General features: G+C 43.0%; 1 protein-coding gene across 2 annotated transcripts in view; it reads right to left on the minus strand.

Moving 5' to 3' along the window:
* LOC122552897 (uncharacterized) overlaps nucleotides 1-22,602 on the minus strand; it is a 70,325-nt gene that overhangs the window by 38,419 nt on the left and 9,304 nt on the right. For both annotated transcript variants that reach the window (XM_087991427.1, XM_087991425.1), the window contains exons 2-3: nucleotides 8,782-8,915; nucleotides 437-770 (exon numbers count right to left, since the gene is read on the minus strand). In XM_087991427.1, the coding sequence (XP_087847553.1) occupies nucleotides 437-709 (273 nt within the window). In that variant the 5' untranslated portion in view covers nucleotides 710-770; nucleotides 8,782-8,915. The remainder of the gene's footprint in view (nucleotides 1-436; nucleotides 771-8,781; nucleotides 8,916-22,602) is intronic.

Consider the following 22,602-nt stretch of genomic DNA (forward strand, 5'->3'; position numbering starts at 1 on the left):
ATAACAATATTGTAGCAGTTGAAACAGTAAGAAACAACACTGTTCTTGGAGATGGGTGAAAGGACCAAATTTTCAAAGGATGATATGCTGCAAGATACTGATGAAGCAACAATAACAGGAGTGAACTTGTAGGGCAAGCATCCGAAGGTCAATAGAAGGCAGTATTGTTAACAAGAATCGAGAGTATGATGCTGGAAAAGCAAAGCTGGTCAGGCAGCATCTGACGAATAGTAGACTCGACGTTTCGAGCATAAGCTCTTCATCAGGAATCCTGAAGAGCTTATGCTCAAAATGTCAATTCTCCTGGTCCTCGGTGCTGCCTGACCAGCTTTGCTTTTCCAGCACCAAACTCTCAACTCTGATCTCCAGCATCTGCAGTCCTCACTTTCTCCCAGTATTGTTAATAAATCAGGGTATGAAGAAAATTTCATCTTACTTTGTTTGAGGCATCCTTGGCAGAAATGTCATGTTTTTCTCTTTCAAAGTTTTTTTTTGATAGCGTCAACTTCTGTATTTTAACCGTATCAAAATGTATGGCTGGTTGTTTTGCTTCTGGAATGGACATGGCTACACCAGTTATACCAGTAAAATCTGGAGGGTCATTGATAGGTATGTCAGGACTGGAGATTGGACTGTTGTGTTTCAGGTTATGATATGGTTGTATTGCTCCTACTTTCATCCTGAGCGTTTTAGATTTGCTGTTAGACATTGAGTCATGAAGAGTTCAGATGACTGAATAAGCAATGTTCTTTTGTGAAAATTACTTCTTCCTAGTTTTCAAGAGAATCAAGACAATGGTCAGTAAAAAGTACCATCAGTAAACATTTCATGATTAACTAGTCATTAAACTTTACCTTGTTTTCCACCAATGTACATATTGACTGCTTTCATGAGAAAACACACAAATATTTAATTTGTAAATTGATTGTCTGGGGTGATCAGTGCTTCAGTACTTACATTATATACTTTCAACCATAGGGCTAAGTTTTACCAATTTTTAGTTCAGATGAAGCACCTCATCATGTAAACACCATGTGAAATTTAAAATTAATAGGATATAGCCTGTTCTACAAAGCTATAAAACCACTGCTGTCCACTGAGCACATTGTTGTCCACCCACTTAAACAAGTTGGTATCCAAGCCAATGCCAGGTTTCCACATCATCATTTGGTCATAGAGTTGTAGAGATGTACAGCACGGAAACAGACCCTTCGGTCCAACCCGTCCATGCCAACCAGATATCCCAACCCAATCTAGTCCCACCTGCCAGCACTCGGCCCATATCGCTCCAAATCCTTCATAATCATATACCCATCCAGATGCCTTTTAAATGCTGCAGTTGTACCAGCCTCCACCACTTCCTCTGGCAGCTCATTCCATACATGTACCACTCTCTGTGTGAAAAGGTTGCCCCTTAGGTCTCTTTTATATCTTTCTCCTCTTACCCTAAACATATGCCTTCTAGTTCTGGACTCCCCAACCCCAGAGAAAAGACTTTGCCTATTTACCCTATCCATGCCTCTCATAATTTTGTAAACCTCTATAAGGTCACCCGTCAGCTTCTGACGCTCCAGGGAAAACAGCCCCAGCCTGTTCAGCCTCTCCCTGTAGCTCAAATCCTCCAACCCTGGCAGCATCATTGTAAATCTTTTCTGAACCCTTTCAAGTTTCACAACATCTTTCCAGTAGGAAGGAGACCAGAATTGCATGCAATATTCCAACAGTGGCCTAACCAATGTCCTGTACAGCTGCAACATGACCTCCCAACTCCTGTACTCAACACTCTGACAATAAAGGAAAGCACACCAAATGCCTTCTTCACTATTCTATCTACCTGCGATTCCACTTTCAAGGAGCTACGAACCTGCACTCCAAGGTCTCTTTGTTCAGCAACACTCTCTAGGACCTTACCATTAAGTGTAGAAGTCCTGCTAAGAATTGCTTTCCCAAAATGCAGCTCATTGGCCTATCTGATCAAGATCCTGTTGTAATCCAAGGTAACCTTCTTCACTGTCCACTACACCTCCAATTTTGGTGTCATCTGCAAACTTACTAACTGTACCTCTTATGCTCACATCCAAATCATTTATGTAAATGACCAAAAGTAGAGGACCCAGCACCGATCCTTGTGGCACTCCACTGGTCACAGGCCTTCAGTCTGAGAAACAACCCTCCACCACCACCCTTCTATCTTTGAGCCAGTTCTGTACCAAATGGCTAGTTCTCCCTTTATTCTGTGAGACCTAACCTTGCTAACCAGTCTCCCATGGGGAACCTTGTCGAACACCTTACTGAAGTCCATATAGATCACATCTACTGCTCTGCCCTCATTAATCCTCTTTGTTACTTCTTCAAAAAACTCAATCAAGTTTGTGAGACATGATTTCCCATGCATAAAGCCATGTTGACTATCCCTAATCAGTCCTTGCCTTTCCAAATACATGTACATCCTGTCCCTCAGGATTCCCTCCAACAACTTGCCCACCACCGATGTCAGGCTCACCAGTCTATAGTTCCCTGGCTTGTCCTTACTACCCTTCTTAAAGAGTGGCACCACATTAGCCAATCTTCAGTCTTCCGGCACCTCATCTGAGACTATCGATGATACAAATATCTCAGCAAGAGGCCCAGCAATCACTCCTTTAGCTTCCCACAGAGTTCTAGGGTACACCTGATCAGGTCCTGGGGATTTATCCACCTTTATGCATTTCAAGATATCCAGCACTTACTCCTCTGTAATAAGGACATTTTGCAAGGTGTCACCATCTATTTCGCTACTTTCCATATCTTCCATATCCTTTTCCACAGTAAATACAAGGTGGCTCAGTGGTTAGCACTGCTGCCTCACAGCACCAGGGTCCCAGGTCCAATTCCAGCCTCAGGTGACTGTCTGTGTGGAGTTTGCACATTCTCCCCGTGTCTGCGTGGGTTTCCTCCGGGTGCTCTGGCTTCCTCCCACAGTCCAAAGATGTGCAAGTCAGGCGAATTGGCCATGTTAAGTTGCCCATAGTGTTAGGTGCATTAGTCAGAGGTGAAATGGTTCTGGGTGGGTTACTCTTCGGAGGGTCGGTGTGGACTGGTTGGGCCAAAGGGCCTGTAGGGAATCTAATCTAATCTAATCTAATCTAATCAAATACTCATGTAGTATCTCTCCCATTTTCTGCGGCTCCACACAAAGGCCGCCTTGCTGATCTTTGAGGAGCCCTATTCTCTCCATAGTTATCCTTTTATTCTTAATGTATTTGTAAAAACCCTTTGGATTCTCCTGAACTCTATTTGCCAAAGCTGTCGCATGTCCCCTTTTTGCCCTCCTGATTTCCCTCTTAAGTATACTCCTACTGCCTTTATACTCTTCTAAGGATTCACTCGATCTATCCTGTCTATACCTGACATATGCTTCCTTCTTTTTCTTAACCAAACCCTTAATTAAAGACAGTAAGTACCAAAAACTTTCATGTACTTACCCCCACACTCTGGGTTCCTCAACTGTTCCAGAATCTTCCATCGGCCTCCGAAATCGTTCCGGCGCCATTAATCACGCGTCTGCTACATCGCCCGCAGCAACAACCGCCGCCGCGGACCAAGACGTCACTTCCGCCCCACCGACCTCGCAGCCTCCGCGATCGCCGCCCAGACAACCGCCTCCACGATCGCCAGGAAGACCATCGCCGACACATTCGCGGGCTGCGGCTATCGGGAATAACACTGTCTTGGTCGTCGCCACAGCCACTTCCGCCCCCTGGGTTGCCGCCGCCGCAGCCACTTCTGCCCCCCAGTGACATCACTAACCTGCATGACCACAACGCCGCATGTGTCTCCGCCCCCACGCTGATCTCCGTCACCACGCTTAACTCCACCCCCACGCCGATCTCTGTCACCACGTCTAACCCCGCCCCCCCATGTCGATGTCCGTCACGTCTAACCCCGCCTCCATGCCGATCTCAGTCACCACGCCCAACTCCGCCCCTACGCCGATCTCCGTCCCCGCCCCCACACCCAACTCCGCCCCCACTCCCAGCTCCAGCCCTACACCAGGTCCTAGCTCCCAGCCCTGCCATGTTTTCACTATCCCTCCAGAACTACCCCTCTCTGAGGATGAAAGATCAGTCCTCAGCAGAGGCCTCACCTTCATTCCCCTACGCTCCCGGATTAACGAGTTCAACATGCGGCGTGACATCGAACAATTCTTCTGCCGCCTTCGCCTCCGTGCCTACTTCTTCAACAAGGACTCTCACCCAGCCTCTGCCGACTCCTTCTCCCGCCTCCAACACACCCCATCCACCTGGACACCCCGTGCTGGCCTCTTACCTGCCCTCGATCTCTTCATAGCCAACTGCCGCCGTGACATTAACCGCCTCAACTTCTCCACCCCTCTCACCCACTCCAACCTCTCACCCTCGGAACGTGCAGCCCTCCACTCCCTCCGTTCCAACCCCAACCTCACCATCAAACCAGCAGACAAGGGAGGCGCGGTAGTAGTTTGGCGCACCGACCTTTACACCGCTGAGGCTAAACGCCAGCTCGCGGACACCTCCTCCTACTGCCCCCTTGACCATGACCCCACCTCCCACCACCAAACTATCATCTCCCAGACCATCCATAACCTCATCACTTCAGGGGATCTCCCATCCACGGCCTCCAACCTCATAGTCCCACAACCCCGCACCGCCCGTTTCTACCTCCTGCCCAAAATCCACAAACCTGACTACCCCGGCCGACCCACTGTCTCAGCCTGCTCCTGCCCCACCGAACTCATCTCTGCATACCTTGAAATGGTCCTGTCCCCCTTAGTCCAAGAACTCCCCATCTACGTTTGGGACACCACCCACGCCCTCCACCTCCTCCATGATTTTCGCTTCCCCGGTCCCCAACGCCTTATCTTCACCATGGACATCCAGTCCCTGTACACCTCCATCCCCCATCACGAAGGACTTAAAGCCCTCCGCTTCTTCCTTTCCCGCCGTACCAACCAGTACCCTTCTACTGACACCCTCCTTCGACTGACTGAACTGGTCCTCACCCTGAACAACTTCTCTTTACAATCCTCCCACTTCCTCCAAACCAAAGGAGTAGCCATGGGCACCTGCATGGGCTCCAGCTATGCCTGCCTCTTCGTAGGATATATGGAACAGTCCATCTTCCGCAGCTACACTGGCACCACCCCCTACCTTTTCCTCCACTACATCGATGACTGTATCGGCGCTGCCTCGTGCACCCACGAGGAGGTTGAACAGTTCATCCACTTTACCAACACCTTCCACCCCGACCTCAAATTCACCTGGACCATCTCAGACTCCTCCCTCCCTTTCCTAGACCTTTCCATTTCTATCTTGGGTGACCGAATCGACACGGACGTTTACTATAAACCGACCGACTCCCACAGCTACCTAGACTACACCTCCTCCCACCCTGCCCCCTGTAAAAACGCCATCCCATATTCCCAATTCCTTCGTCTCCGCCGCATCTGCTCCCACGAGGACCAGTTCCAAAACCGTACAACTCAGATGGCCTCCTTCTTCAAGGACCGCAATTTCCCGCCAGACGTAGTCGACGATGCCCTCTACCGCATCTCTTCCACTTCCCGCTCCTCCACCCTTGAGCCCAGCCCCTCCAACCGCCACCAGGACAGAACCCCACTGGTCCTCACCTACCACCCCACCAACCTCCATGTACAACATATCATCCGCCGTCATTTCCGCCACCTCCAAATGGACCCAACCACCAGTGATATATTTCCCTCCCCTCCCCTATCAGCGTTCCGAAAAGACCACTCCCTCCGTGACTCCCTCGTCAGATCCACACCCCCCACCAACCCAACTTCCACTCCCGGCACCTTCCCCTGCAACCGCAAGAAATGCAAAACTTGCGCCCACACCTCCCCCCCTTACTTCCCTCCAAGGCCCCAAGGGACACTTCCATATCCGCCACAAATTCACCTGCACCTCCACACACATCATCTATTGCATCCGCTGCACCCGATGTGGCCTCCTCTATATTGGGGAGACAGGACGCCTACTTGCAGAACGTTTCAGAGAACACCTCTGGGACACCCGGACCAACCAACCCAATCACCCCGTAGCCCAACACTTTAACTCCCCCTCCCACTCCACCAAGGACATGCAGGTCCTTGGACTCCTCCATCGCCAGACCAAGGCAACACGATGGTTGGAGGAAAAGCGCCTCATCTTTTGCCTGGGAACCCTCCAACCACTAGGGATGAACTCAGATTTCTCCAGTTTCCTCATTTCCCCTCCCCCCACCTTGTCTCAGTCAAATCCCTCGAACTCAGCATCGCCTTCCTAACCTGCAATTGTCTTCCTGACCTCTCCACCCCCACCCCACTCCGGCCTACACCCTCACCTTGACCTCCCTCCACCTATTGCATTTCCAAAGCCCCTCTCCCAAGTCCCTCCTCCCTACCTTTTATCTTAGCCTGCTGGACACACTTTCCTCATTCATGAAGAAGGGCTTAGGCCCGAAACGTCGATTCTCCTGTTCCTTGGATGCTGCCTGACCTGCTGCGCTTTTCCAGCAACACATTTTCAGCTCTGATCTCCAGCATCTGCAGCCCTCACTTTCTCCTCAATTTCTTTAGTTCATCCAGCATTCCATATACCTACTAACCTTTCCTTTCACCCTAACAGGAATATACTTTCTCTGGGCTCTCGTTATCTCATTTCTGAAGGCTTTCCATTTTCCAGCCGTCCCTTAACCTGCGAACATCTGCCCCCAAACAGCTTTTGAAAGTTTTTGTCGTCAAAATTGGCCTTTCTCCAATTTAGAACTTCAACTTTTAAATCAGGTCTGTCCTCTTCCATCACTATTTTAAATCTAATAGAATTATGGTTGCTGGCCCCAAAGTGCTCCCCCACTGACACCTCAGTTGCCTGCCCTGCCTTATTTCCCAAGAGTCGGTCAAGTTTTGCACCTTCTCTTGTAGGTACATCCACGTACTGAATCAGAAAATGTTCTTGTACACACTTAACAAATTCCTCTCCATCTAAACCCTGTACACTATGGCAGTCCCAATCTATGTTCGGAAAGTTAAAATCCCCTATCTTAACCACCCTATTATTTTTACAGATAGCTGAGATCTCCTTACAAGTTTGTTTCTCAATTTCCCTCTGACTATTAGGAGGTCTTTAATACCATCCCTATAAGGTGATCCCAATAACAGAGAACCTATTTCTCAGTTCCACCAAAATAACTTCTCTGGATGTAGTTCCGGGAAGGTCCTCCCTCAGCACAGCTGTGATGCTATCCCTTATCAAAAACGCCACTCCCCCTCCTCTCTTGCCTCCCTTTCTATCCTTCCTGTAGCATTTGTATCCTGGAACACTAAGGTGCCAGTCCCACCCATCCTTGAGCCATATTTCTGTAATTGCTATGATATCCCAGTCCCATGTTCCTAAACATGCCCTGAGTTCATCTGCTTTCCCTGTTAGGCCCCTTGCATTGAAATAAATGCAGTTTAATTTATTACACCTACCTTGTCCCTGACTATTTGACTTGTTTCTGTTCTCAACTGTACCAGTCTCAGATTGATCTCTTTCCTCACTACCTCCCTGGGTACACCCCCCCACCCCTCCCCAGCTTACTAGTTTAAATCCTCCTGAGCGACTCTAGCAAATCTCCCTGCCAGTATATTAGTCCCCTTCCAATTTAGGTGCAAACCGTCCTTCTTGTACAGGTCACTTCTACCCTAAAAGAGATTCCAATGGTCCAAAAATGTGAATCCTTCTCCCATACACCAGCTCCTCAGTCATGCATTCATCTGCTCTAGCCTCCTATTCCTGCCCTCAGTAGCTCGTAGCACCAGGAGTAATCCAGATATTACTACTCTCGAGGACCTCCTTTTTAAATTCCTGCCTAACTCTATGTAATCTCCCTTCAGAATCTCAACCTTTTCCCTTCCTATGTCGTTGGTTCCAATGTGGACAATGACCCCTTGCTGGCACCTTTCCCCCTTGAGAACATTCTGCACCCTCTCTGAGACATCCTTGATCCTGGCACCAGGGAAGCAACACACCATTCTGATTTTTCGCTGCTGGCCACAGAAACGTCTGTCTGTACCTCAGACTAGAGAGTCCGCTAACACAACTGATCTCTTGGAACCCAACGTACCCTTCATTTCATTACAGCCAGTCTCAATACCAGAAACTTGGCTGGTCATGCTACATTCCCCTGAGAATCCATCACCCCCTACATTTTCCAAAACAGCATACTTATTTGAAATGGGTATAGCCACAGAAGGCTCCTGCCCTAGCTGCCTATTCTCTTACCTTTCCTTGAGTTAACCCATTTATGTGACTGTATCTGAGACTTCCCCCCCTTCCTATAACTGCCATCCATCACATACTGTTGCTGTTGCAAATTCCTCATTGCTTCTAACTGTCTCTCCCTCAAGAGATCTTGTGGTGCAGTGGTATTATCCCAACCTCTGGGCAAAAGATATAGGTTCCAGTCCCACTTATCCAAGAAGTGTTTTGTCGCATACCAAACAGGAAAAAAAATACTTTATTTGTAATAAATTTTTGATAATTTCTTATTGAAACAATTAATATTAACATTTTCTTGCCCAAATTTTTCTTTTATGAAGCTTTTTATGTTGGATATAATTTCTTGGGTTCCAGCAACCCTCTGGCATCTTATCCACATATGCCACATATCTTTAATTTATTTGGATTTCATAATAATGGTTACACCTCAGAGATTCAAAAAGACCAAAGTGACTGCCTCTATGGTTTCACCAAAAAAAAGGTTTGTCACCGGTGCACATACCTAATTCACTTGTCCAGGTGCTTTCCTTTTCTTCATCACTCTGACTCCATTTTAGTTTATTTTAAAAGAGTTGCTGTGCATGGTTCTGCATCATATTTTTAAATCAATCTTCCTGTATTTTCTTGAATATGCAGCTGAAATATGATACATGCTGTTACAAGAAAGTACCCAATCAATTTCAATTGTTTATCCCTAATGTGATTATAATGGCTTTACACAATTCTAATTATACGTTTGTATATTTGAGATGTTTGATATTAAGTTGCTCAGTTAGTTTGGATGTTTTTTGCCAGTGAAGTTAAAAAAGTGAATGACAATTTCTTGCCTTATTGGTTTTGACAGCTTGTATCTTTCATTAGTATATCTCAGAATGAATTGATAAACTGTACCATTAATTAGCTGCCAATGTTTACAAACATATGAAACAGACGGACAAGGAAAGACCATGTGGCATGTCCCATCTAGACAAGGGGTATAGCATGTGTGCATCAGCAACCAACCCACCATCTTCTTGGAGAGATATATGAACTATTTTTAAATATTTCTCTCTGATCTCTTAAAGCAATCAAGCAAGTTCCAAATGACTATCTTAATGTAATGCAAATAGTTATGAGACCCAACTACTTTCCATCATGCGAGATTTCTTCTACTCATAGAAAGTCATCTTGTTTCATTTTTTAAACCCATAACAAATCTATCTACAATCACCACAGTCCATGGCAAACTGTGCCAGGAGTCAGTGTTTAAAAGTATTGTCAAGTGTAGATCTTGCCTCCACTGTTTTTTCTTTAGTATTGTGCCCCTTAGGTCTTCTTTCTCAATCGAGCTCAAATATCCTAACCACCCACAGTACAGCCTTTTCATAATTTTGGAGACCTCTATCATGTCACTATAAGACTACATTCCTTCAGCTAAACATGTTGATGCCCTAAGAGTTAAATGTCAAACTGGTGACCTTACTCTGGATGTTTGCTCAACATAGATATCTCCCAGCATGAATAGGACAAAATTGAGTACAATATTCAGATTGTGTTACAATGGGAGAAGTATTGTATCTCTGGTTATGCAGTTCAATGTTTTTGTTATACATTGTTATACCCCATTATAGCTTCATAACAATGTCCACAGACCTTCAGACTTTTATAAACAATGAGCCTTGCCTGATCCACAGCCATTAGAAAGTAAACTGGCTTAGGTTATGCATATGTGCATGTGCTTGAAACTATCATAATCCAAATGCATCACTTTGGAACCTGTAATTGTATAGTGTCTTTAACATCGGAGGAATGTCCAAAACACTTCAGTGGAGTAAAAGGCAGAAGTGAATGTTGAGCTAAAGATTGAAATATTAGGAGGGTTAGCAAAACTTTAGATAGTTCTTGAAGGTATCAGGAGGATAATGAAGTACAAATGTGGAGAGATTTAGGAAGAAATTCCATTGAGGGAGGCCTGGACATCAAAAGGCACAGCTATCATTGGAGCAGCAAAGGGAATGAAGAATGCATGAGACATTAAGGATTTGGGAGCCAATGCATGTCACAGAATATGGGGATAATGGTGCAAAGATCTTGATGAGGATTAAGGTATAGGCTGCAACTTTTGATGAGTTGAGTTTTATGGAGGATGGTAGCCTGGCCAGACAGCATTTGAATTCCAAGTCTGAAGGTCACAAAGGCATGGATGACAATTTCAGATGCAGATAGATAGAAGCAAAGGTGAGTTAGGTGACTAAATGGAGGTAGTAATAGGTTTACATAAGCACCAATTCATCTTTTACTGGTGGATTGGGAACTAATATATATTAACAAGCACAGAGATAAGGGATGAACAAAGTATGAAATTGGATACAAGCAGCAGAGTTTTGCTCCAGTGTGGTAGAAGAAAAGCTGGAGGATAAGTCCTGAATTTCAAATGTGGAAGCTTTATTAGGATGATTGAGGATTTCACTAGGAGATGAGCTACAAAAATGGCACCCCTGAGGCTAAATTACTGAGTGGATTCAGACAATCGAGTGATTATTTGGTCAGAGGCTGGGCTCCGTAAGACTGCAAAATTAATAGACTGGTTCAGCCTCAGTTGTTAGGGAGAGGGTAGAATCAAAGACAAAGAAACAGAGTTTGCGATAGGGACTGAAGATAATTATATGATTTTTGTAATATTTAATTGGAAGACATTTCTGCTTGCCCTATACTAGGTATCAGACAAGCAGTATGACAATTTAGAGAAATTTAAAGGATTAGGAGCAGGTGATGTTGAGGTAGAGAGTTAAGTGTTTTCAGCAGCTTTTTTTAATCTTGTCCAGCGATGGCATGTGGACAATAAAAGATAAGGCCAGAGATAGATCCTTGTGTCAATGTAATGAGAATGAAAAATAGAAGCCTGTGCAGGTGATTTTCTGGCTGCAAGTGGTTCGGTAAGAATGGAATCAGTTAAGGCCTGTCCCAGCCAGCAGATGACAGAGGAGAGAAGCTGAAGGAGGATGATGTGGTCAACAATGATGCAGTTGAGCCTTGAAAAATGAGGGTTAACTCACTAAGTTAATGATCACAGCATATGTCTTCTGTGACACTGTAAGAACTGTTCCAGTGCCCTGTCAAGGTTGGAAATCTGATTGGTGGAATTTTTGGAAAAATCAGGGAGTTTTAGGAGATGATAAAACATTCAAATGTGTTGAATAGGGAAGCTAGTTTGGAACTGTGTTGTATTTGGAAGAACAGAGAGGTCAAGGATGGGAATTTTGAGGAGAGGAATGATGATAGTAAATCTGAAGAGGTGAGGAAATAATGTCAGATTTAATTTCTGTGCTGCAATTGCTGGAGTGCAGCCTCTGGCTCAAAGTCAAATCTGCTATCAACTAAGGCACAAATGATAACTTATCAAGATAGTAAATAAAATATAGCCAACTTTACTTGAAAGTTTTATTCCCCTCACTCCCCAGTATTATGCTGTTTGTGTTTTTCTATGCAATTACAAATCTTAGTTACAAGATTATCTTGATGTCTTTTACTTAATTGTCTATTATAAAAAGTTTTAAAATTCTTCAGAGATAGAACAATAATGTTTTCATCAAACAATAAATTCCATCTTCCAAACAATAAATATTTTCATGGATTTTAAAAAATATTTTTAATTCTTGAGATATTTTAGATATTTCTGATCAACCTGTTCAAAGAGTTTGGTTTTGGACTCGGCTCAATTCTTTGGTGGCTTGCATGATGTGCTTGAGTATCTGTCCTTTTAACTCCTAAGAGATAATGATTATTTCCCTTGTACAATATGCTGTCTTGGGCAGCCAATTCATGTTTCTACCCAAGATGATGTTGTGGCATCAAACATGTCCTTCATGCTTTTCAGCCATACTTTCATTTTTTTTTATCAATACTTGTAGAATTGTAGCTTGTTGGGTACTTCAATTGATTTAAGTGAGGCATTTGTTTGTCAGATTCAATGTTTCCAATGAGTTGATGATTTCCAGACCATATTGAGCTGCTGCTTCGCAATGGATCTGAAGATTTTATTTTATCTAGCAGGTTATAAATTTGCTCCTGAGCTGGTAGATGAAGAAGGGCTCATGCCCGAAACGTCGATTGTCCTGCTCCTTGGATGCTGCCTGACCTGCTGTGATTTTCCAGCACACATTTTCAGCTCTGATCTCCAGCATCTGCAATCCTCACTTTCTCCTTTGTTTAGCATGTCCCAGGATGGATACATTATCCCAGTTGAACTGGTGTTCCTCTTGATTTGTGTGTATGGATACCAGTGATAATTATTCATGTCTTTTGGTGGCTAGTTGGTGCTCATGTATCCTGGTGCTAGTTTCCTGCCCATTTGTCCAATGTAATGTTTGTTGCAGTCCTTGCAGAGTATCTTGTATATAACATTCATTCTGCTGGTTGATGGTACGGATTCCTTTTAATTTATCAGGAGCTATTTCAGTGTGGTGGTAGCTTTGTGGGCTACCAAGATGCCGAGGGACCAGAGTAGCTGGTCGTCATCTCCAAGATATCTTTGATGTACGGCAGGGTGGCTAGTCTCAGGGCGTGTTGTGTCTTCTTGTTTAGGTCTGTTGTGCAGGAATCTGCGGACTGCGCTTATCCCGTCATTCCTGAATACGTTATATAGGTGTTTGTACTCGGCTTCTCCTAGTCCCTGGGTGCTGCAGTGTGTTGTGGCTCATTTAAATAATATCCTGATGCAGCTCTGTTTGTGGGTGTTGGGATGATTGCTCCTGTAGTTGAGATGTAGTCAGTGTGTGTGGCTTTCCTGTAGATGCTGGTCTGTAACTCTCCATTGGTTTTTCGTTCTATTGTGATGGAAGAGGTGTCTGTTATTGTTGTCTTCCTTTTTGGTGAACTTTATACCTGTAAGGATGTTGTTTATATATTTGTGGGTTTATTCTAATTTGTTGCGTTTCATGACGATAAAGGTATCATCCACATAGCGGATGCAAAGCTTGGGCTGGATCATGGGAAGGGCTGTTCATTCTAACCTCTGCATAACTGCTCCTACTATAAGCCCTGATATTGATGATCCCATTGAGTTGTTTGTAGACCTCGTCATTGAAGGGGAAGTGAATTGGAAGGCACAGGTCCGCTAGTTTGAGGATGCTGTCCTTGCTGATGGAGTTGTTGCTGTCAGGTGTTTGTGTCCTTGATTCGTCTAGCAGGGAGGCCAGTATTTCTTTGGCGAGGGTGATGTTTATTATTGTGAATAGCGCCATCACATTGAAGGTGACCATGACCTCGTCGTCCTCTATCTTGGTGTCTTTGATGATGTTAATGAATTCCTGGATGGGAGTGGATGGAGTGGATTGAGTCTTCTACTAGGTGTTTCCGTTTGCGTTGCAGTTCCTTTGCTAGTCTGTATGTCAGTGAACCAGGAAGTGAGACTATGGGTCTGAGGGGGGCCCACTCCATCTACTCCAGTTTGAAGTGGTCTGTAGTCCAACTCAACTCTAACTTTGTCTCTTCCAAGTAGGTATTGATGAAAATGTTCATTAAAAAAAAAGGCCTGATACATTTTCTTAACATGAGCTTACCATTATGTTTGTTAGCATACTAGATGGAAATATAACTGGTTGTTCTTGTATTAGGATTGCTCCAAGTCCTGCCTACTGACATTATACTACAAGGTAACTTTATAGTTCAGCATTGGCGTTTCAGTCACTAGTTACTTGATTTTAATGAGTGCTGCTTGTTATTCCATGTCTCAATACCAATGCATGGTTGGAAGTTGCAATTATAGTCACAATTCAAAGATGAATTTGCCAAGAATTATATTAAGTAGTTGATTAATCCAATAAATTATCATACGTTTTTACATTTATTGATTGAACATTGATCCTTTCCAGGATCAGGTGAAGATCTTTTGCTGTCAGGTTTTGGAAATATTTAATTGCAATTTTTCTCACTTAGTTTCAGATACATCTGGCAAACTCTGCCTTGCAGTCGCATTGGTTTGTGGACAGCAATAATTTCTTGCTTTCTTTTGGAAATTGAGACCCCTTTGGAATTTTTTAAAATAATATTTCCTGTTTAACATGAAATCTCATGTAACTGCTGTTAAAATTTCTAATGAGCAAGGACAAAACAACAGTGTCAACAAATATCACCAAGGCCACTATATTTGATATCCTGGCATCAAATAATTATCTGGCACCATATGTACATTATTATTAATGCAGTGTTTAAGAAATTATTTGCCAATGAAAATTAACCTTCACATGAAGGCAGGCAAGGGACTGTCCATTATTCTTATGTTGTGTAAAGTTGCCCTGAGATCATGGAAAAAGAGTTTTCAAATGAGTGACACAACATAGAAAGTCAGCCCCAAAAATGTGATATATCAACAAGTGCTAAGAGTTCAAGAGCAATCCTTGAAGGGGACAGTTCTCATCAGAAAGCTGTCTCCTTTTAATAGAAGATGGACCTGAAGAGAAAAAGAACTCACCTATGGAATTCCTCAAACATTTCAGCTAAAGAGCAGGATGATGCCTTAACAACATTAATGAGATCAACACACTCTGTGTAACAAAAATTAGAAATTGCTGGAAAAAAACTCAGCAGGTCTGGCAGCACCTGTGGAGAGAAAGCAGAGTTATTATTTCAGGTTCAGTGACCCTCTTCAGAAATGTTAATTCACTCTGTGTAAACTATTTGTTCATCCTCTCGCATCAGTTAATCACCCATTTGTCTAATTTCTAGATGAACTGTGAGAAAGAGAGAGAGAGAAAGAGATAATGTTTCAAGTTGAGATGACTCTTCAGAGCTGACAACAAGTGGGAGGGGAAGTATTTATGCAATAGTTGTGATGGTGGAGTGCTGTGGGAGAAAGGGTGCTAATACTATAGATTAAGTGTTTGGAATGTGAGAATACCAAACTGGAAAGAACAGATGTTCCCACAGGAGTGTAAATAAAGTCTGGTTGAAGTAAAAGATGCCTTTGTTTTAATAGAGTCAAACTCAAACCTTTGTTTGTTTTGTTGATATGTTACCGTACAAAACTGAATTGTGTTTGCGACTTTGTGTATATATAAGTATATGAATAAAGCATATTTGGAAATTTAATAAAGTATTAGATCACTGTCTGAGGCCCTTCTGCCAAAGTTAAACGGGGGTCTGCTCAGTTATCAGACCATCCCGGTGCCTCAAATGTACGAAGATATAGTCTTGCACAAGTAAGAGATAACTTTGATTTTTTTGGTTGATAGACAAACTCCAACGTTTGTTTGTTTCCTTGACATGCTACTGTACAGAACCAAATTGTGTTTGTGACTGTATATAAAAGATATTTTTTATGAAATAAGAAAACCTGATGAGCTATTTGAAACAATCAGGTTTCTCTTCCATCTGAAGAAGTGAACATTTAGTGAGACAACTGCAAATCAAAATAGGGAAATAGACCTGAAAGCCGATGTATGGGAAAACATTTTCACTTGAGAATAGTTTCATTAAAGCATCAACGCTACAATATTTCCTTGAGTTAGAATTGTGTAAGAAATCAATGGCTCTCATCATTAGGCATAAATTTTTCAGCCAAGCTAATTCAACGTAATCTTCGACACTGACACAGAGAAGTTCACTGTGGAAGCAAATGAAATAGATTTTTCTGTTTCGGGTGAAGATTTGGATGTTTTCATTGAGTGTTTTTATTCTAGATTTACGTTAGTTTTATTCAGAGAATAGGTATTAGAGACATAAGATTTATTTTTCTGAAAAATACTCTGTTCAAAAATTTAAAACTTGAAATATAAGATTATTCAAATAGAGCTTATTGATTCAAGCAAAGTAAAACATTGTGCGCATTTCCAGAAAAAAACTAATGTGATAGCAGATGCATTATTTAGAATGTGAAAATGATAGAATGAGAATTTAGGGGAAACATGACAAGAACTTGTTGAAATACTGTACAGATGAACAGTGTATGTATGTGTGTTTTGTGCTTTGCTGTCTGTTTCATGCATTTCAGTAGAAGATATATTTGAAAGTAACATTTCTCTTAAAGGTGGAATACATAAGACAATATATGTTATGTTTGGACTATGAACCGAAAATGTGAAAAATGGCCACTACTTTTAAAAAGGGGAGAATAAACAAGGAGATTTTGCAGTTTGGAAAAACAAACACAGAATCAGAACAAACACCTGAGTGGTCAAGTGGCAACTTAACACAGAATCTGAGGGGGAAATGAAACAGAGAGGAGCAATAAACCTCCAAAAGTTGGCTGCTTCAATCTTTCTCTCTCCCCTTTGTGTGTAAAGTTGCTATCTCCAATTTTCTATTAAAAGACCAGAAAAATTACATTTGGAGACACTGAAATTAGTAATGCCAAAAAAAAATCATACAGTACAGATGAGGCCCTTCAGCCCATCAAGTGTGTATCATCAAAGATATATTACTACCTACAATAGGGCCAGTTTCCCACACTAGGCACTTCAAGTGCTCATCCAAAAACCTTTAATTGGTTGACATTTCCCGCCTCAACTATGCTCCCAGGCAGTGCAATCCAGATGGCCATCACCTGCTGGGTGAAAATATTTTTCCTAAAATCTTTTCCTGTCTTTCTCTTTAAAAATTATGTCCTCTTGTTACTTCATCTCAGGAGGACAGCTGCTTTGAGTCACCCTGTTCAACTCTCCAGTCTTACAAACTTTTATCAGGACCCCCCTCAACCTTCTCTGCTCCAAAGAAAACAACTTGAGCTTAGCCAGCCTCCCTTCATAGTTAAAATGGTCCATCCCAGGTAACATCCTGATAAATCTCTGCACCTCCTCCACTGCAATCACATCCTTCCTTTAGTGTGGTGACCAGAACTACATCTGGTCTAACCAAATTTCTAAACAGTTCCAACATGACCTCCCTACTCTTATGATCTATGCCACAACTGACAGAGGCAAATGTCCTGTCTGCCTTCTTAACTACCTATTATCTTGTCCTGCCCCCTTAGGGATCTGTGGACAAGCACCCCAAAATCCCTCTGTTTCTCTAAGCTTCTTAGTATCTTGCCATACATTGAGTACTCCCTCGTTTTGTCCCTTTTTCCAAAATGCACCATCTCACATTCATCAGGGTTAAATTCTATCTGCCAGTCGTCCATCTGAACAATTCATTTATATCTACCTGTAACTTAATCCATCTTCCTTCTCCCTGTCAATCACCCATTCAATCTTTTTGTCATCCATAATTATCAGCCCCCCCCCAATATTTTTGTTGATATAATTTATGAATATCGTAAAAAATAAGGATCCAGCACTGATCCTTGTAATATGCCATTGCACACTGGTCTCCAGTGAAACAAATAACCTGTCACTAACCACATTTTAGATCCAACTTGGCAAGTTAACCTGGATACCATAAGCGTTTACCTTTTTTATCAGATTCTCAAAGTCCTTGGTAAAATCCGTATAAACTATATCAAATGTTTACCCTCATCCAGACACTTGGTCACCTCCTCAAAAAATTCCATTAGATTTGTTAGGCATGACTTAAGCTATGCTGACCATCCCTGATTAAATCGTGCCTCTCCAAAGGAAGATTAATTTTCTCCTTTACTATTTTCTCCAGTAGTTTCCCACCAGTGATGTTAGACACACTGGTCTGTAGTTCCCTGGTCTATCTTAACCACTCTCAGCTTTTTAAGTTGCTTCACTCATTGTTGTGGTTCTGTTCGCCGAGCTGGAAGTTTTTGTTGCAAACATTTCGTCCCCTGGCTAGGCGACATCATCAGTGCTTGGGAGCCTCCTGCGAAGCGCTTCTTTGATGTTTCCTCCGGTGTTTATAGTGGTCTGTCCCTGCCGCTTCCGGTTGTCAGTTTCAGCTGTCCGCTGTAGTGGTTGGTATATTGGGTCCAGGTCGATGTGTTTGTTGATGGAGTTTGTGGATGAATGCCATGCCTCTAGGAATTCCCTGGCTGTTCTCTGTCTGGCTTGCCCTATGATAGTAGTGTTGTCCCAGTCGAATTCATGTTGCTTGTTGTCTGCGTGTGTAGCTACTAAGGATAGCTGGTCGTGTCGTTTCGTGGCTAGTTGATGTTCATGTATTCGGATTGTTAGCTGTCTTCCTGTTTGTCCTATATAGTGTTTTGTGCAGTCCTTGCATGGTATTTTGTACACTACATTAGTTTTGCTCATGTTGGGTATCGGGTCCTTCGTTCTGGTGAGTTGTTGTCTGAGCGTGGCTGTTGGTTTGTGTGCTGTTGTGAGTCCTAGGGGTCACAGTAGTCTGGCTGTCAGTTCTGAGATGTTCCTGATGTATGGTAGTGTGGCTAGTCCTTCTGGTTGTGGTATGTCCTCGTTCCGTGGTCTTTCTCTTAGGCATCTGTTGATGAAGTTGCGCGGGTATCCGTTTTTGGCGAATACCTTGTATAGGTGTTCCTCTTCTTCTTTTTGCAGTTCTGGTGTACTGCAGTGTGTTGTGGCCCTTTTGAATAGTGTCCTGTTGCAGCTTTGTTTGTGTGTGTTGGGGTGGTTACTTTCATAGTTTAGGACTTGGTCTGTGTGTGTGTGGCTTTCTTGTATACCCTTGTAGTGAATTCTCCGTTCGGTGTTCTCTGTGCCATCACGTCTAGGAATGGGAGTTGGCTATCCTTTTCTTCTTCTCTCGTGAATCGGATTCCTGTGAGTGTGGCGTTGATGATCCGGTGTGTTTTTCTATTTCCGTGTTTTTAATTATTACAAACGTGTCATCGACATATCTGACCCAGAGTTTGGGTTGAATTTGTGGTAGGACTGTTTGTTCTAACCTTTGCAAAACTGCCTCTGCTATGAGTCCCGAGATTGGTGATCCCATGGGTGTTCCGTTGATTTGTTCGTATATCTGGTTGTTGAATGTGAAGTGTGTTGTGAGGCACAAGTCCAGTAGTTTAAGTATGCCGTCTTTGTTGATAGGTTCAGCATCCTGTTTTCTGTTCTGTATGTCCAGTAGGTTGGCAAACTCCATCAACAAACACATCGACCTGGACCCAATATACCAACCACTACAGCGGACAGCTTAAACTGACAACCGGAAGTGGCAGGGACAGACCACTATAAACACCGGAGGAAACATCAAAGAAGCGCTTCGCAGGAGGCTCCCAAGCACTGATGATGTCGCCTAGCCAGGGGACGAAACGTTTGCAACAAAAACTTCCAGCTCGGCGAACAGAACCACAACAACGAGCACCCGAGCTACAAATCTTCACACAAACTTTGCTTCACTCATATCACGCTGTTAGTATTTTGGAGTTGTCACTTTCTTGATTATTTCTTTTCGAGTTCTTCTATCTTGTCCTGAAGGCTGGTCTTGCGAACAGCTGGAACTTTCCTTGGTAGATGCTGAATTGGTTCCCCCTCTTTCATTTACTTTGAGATATCATTCTAAACCTGTAAACACATCTTGCATTTCTCTAGGATCTCTTCTGCAGTCAATACTTTAGTGTGCTGTGCCTTGCAGCAAATCATTTCCGGTATATCAAAGGTAAACAGTCTAAGTTTTACTCTGCTTCGTCTCAGAGGAGTGGCTTTTACTTGCCATCTATGACATGGAACACTTGATCTTTTTCTTGTCATTAAATTGGAGTCTGAATAGTTTATCCTCTCGACACAAATATAGTGCTATTATATAGCCTCAACCTTACTTTAGAAAGATTCATTTTTTGGATTGTTGCGTTGAGCCATTTCATATAGGTCTATGAAGGTCATGATGTTGTGTGACATACAAGGATACTTCTTAAGTTTCATGTTGATTTGTTGTTCTCCTGCTGCAGTCATCATTCCAATAGTCATATATCATTCATTGTCTAACGACCTGACTGAACCAACCTGTTGTATGACGTGGAGTGATTTATCAGGATCTTCTGTTGATCTCTCTCTCTAGGGGCTATCTGTAGCCACATATTATGCTTCTTTCTGGCCAAACAAGATGTTCAAAATGATTTGAACTTTTGCAGTGAGAATACTGCTTTATCTATGCTGAATTTTTTCCTTTGTGCAATGACCTCCACAGTATTCTGCCTTTTGTCTACAATATTTTGCTACTTCAGATTTGAATACATAATTCCAATTATATTTTAGAATGGGGTATGTTATACGGTAAAGATAAATTATACAAGGGGGACGGGTTGCACCTTAGTAGGTGGGGGACCAGCATTCTGGCAGGCACGTTTTCCACTGTAACATAGTTGTGTTTAAAATAAGTAGTGGAGGGGAGGGGACAAACTGGAAATTCAAGAAGTAAGTTAAAGGGAAAGTGAGAATAAGATAAGTTAAGAAAGACAACCGAATCAACGGAGCAGAAAACTCAAAAAGGGATCATACAATATGGTCAAGTGAAATAGGGATTGATAGGAAGTGTGAGGGGAGTAACAAATTTAAAATATTATATATGAATGCACGAAGCATAAGAAATAAGGTGGATGAGCTTGAGGCTCAGCTGGAAATTGGCGAGTTTGATGTTGTAGGGATAACTGCGATGTGCCTTCAAGTGGACAGGGAAATGACTATGCAAGGCTATACATGCTATCAAAAGAACTGACTGATGGACAGAGAGGGTGGGATGGCCCTATTGGTGAGGAATGATATTCAGTCCCTTGCGAGGGAGGACATAAAATCAGGAGATGTAGAGTCAGAATGGATAGAGCTGAGAAATTCTAAGGGTAGAAAGACCCTAATGGGAGTTATCTACAGGCCCCCAAACAGTAGTCTGGATGTAGGGTGTAAGTTGAATAAGAAGTTAAAATTGGCCTGTCGCAACGGTATTGCTACAGTTGTTATGGGGGATTTCAAAATGCAGGTAGACTGGAAGAATCAGGATGGTACTGGATCCCAAGAAAAGGAGTTTGTGGAGTGCCCCAGAGATGGATTCTTAGAACAGCTTGTACTGGAGCCTACCGGGGAGAAGGCAATTCTGGATCTGGTGTTGTGCAATGAACCGGATTTGATCAGCAAACTCGAAGTAAAGGAGCCATTAGGAGGTAGTGACCATAATATGATAAGTTTTACTCTGCAATTTGAGAGGGAGAAGGGAGAAGCGGAAGCGTCAGTATTGCAGTTGAACAAAGGGAATTATGGAGCTATGAGGGAGGAGCTGGCCAAAGTTCAATACCCTAGCAGTGATGACAGTGGAACAACAATGGCAGGTATTTCTGGATATAATGCAGAAGGTGCAGGATCAGTTCATTCCAAAGAGGAAGAAAGATCCTAAGGGGAGGTAGGGGTGGCTGTGGCTGACGAGGGAAGTTAAGGACTATATTAAGATAAAAGAGAACAAGTCAAACATAGATGAGTGGGAAGCCGGAGGACTGGGAAATTTTTAAAGAGCAACAGAGGATAACTAAAAAAGCAATATGCAGAGAAAAAATGATGTGCTGGCCAAAAATATAAAGGAAGATAGTAAAAGCTTTTTTCGATATGTGAAAAGTCAAAAAAATGGTCAAGACTAAAAATGGATCCTTGAAGACAGAAACGGGTGAATTTATTATGGGGAACAAGAAAATGGCAGAAGAATTAAATATGTACTTTGGATCTGTCTTCCCTGGGGAAGACACAAGCAATCTCCCAGATGTAATAGTGGCTGAAGGACCTAGGGTAATGGATGAACTGAAGGGAATTTATATTAGGCAGCAAATGGTGTTGGATAGACTGTTAGGTCTGAAGGCTGATAAGTCCCCCGGACCTGATGGTCTGCATCCCAGGGTACTTAAGGAGGTGGCTCGAGAAATCGTGGATGCATTGATAGTCTGGTATGGAGGGACGGTCTTACGAGGAAAGGCTGAGGGACTTGAGGCTGTTTTCGTTAGAGAGAAGAAGGTTGATTAGGTGACTTAATAGAGACATATAAGATAATCAGAGGGTTAGATAGGGTGGACAGGGAGAGCCTCTGACGGCGAGCACGAGGGGGCATAGCTTTAAATTGAGGGGTGATTGATATAGGACAGATGTCAGCGGTAGTTTCTTTACTCAGAGAGTAGTAAGGGTAAGGAATGCTTTGCCTGCAATGGTAGTAGATTCGCCAACTTTAAGTACATTTAAGTCGTCATTGGACAAGCATATGGACGTTTGTGGAATAGTGAAGGTTAGATGGGCTTCAAATTGGTATGACAGGTCGGCGCAACATCGAGGACCGAAGAGCCTGTACTGCGCTATTATGTTCTATGTTCATTTTCCAATGTTCTAAAGATTCAGGATCAGTTCCTGCGGATTGGAGGGTGGCTAATGTTGTCCCACTTTTCAAGAAAGTAGGGAGAGAGAAAACAGTGAATTATAGATCAGTTAGCCTGATGTCAGTGGTGGGAAAGATGATGGAGTCAATTATAAAAGATGAAATTATGACTCATTTGGATAGCAGT

Source organism: Chiloscyllium plagiosum, unplaced genomic scaffold (genome assembly GCF_037043375.1).
Source record: "Chiloscyllium plagiosum isolate Xiang-an unplaced genomic scaffold, Cpla_swu_hap1 HiC_scaffold_10, whole genome shotgun sequence".
Lineage (NCBI taxonomy): Eukaryota > Metazoa > Chordata > Chondrichthyes > Orectolobiformes > Hemiscylliidae > Chiloscyllium > Chiloscyllium plagiosum.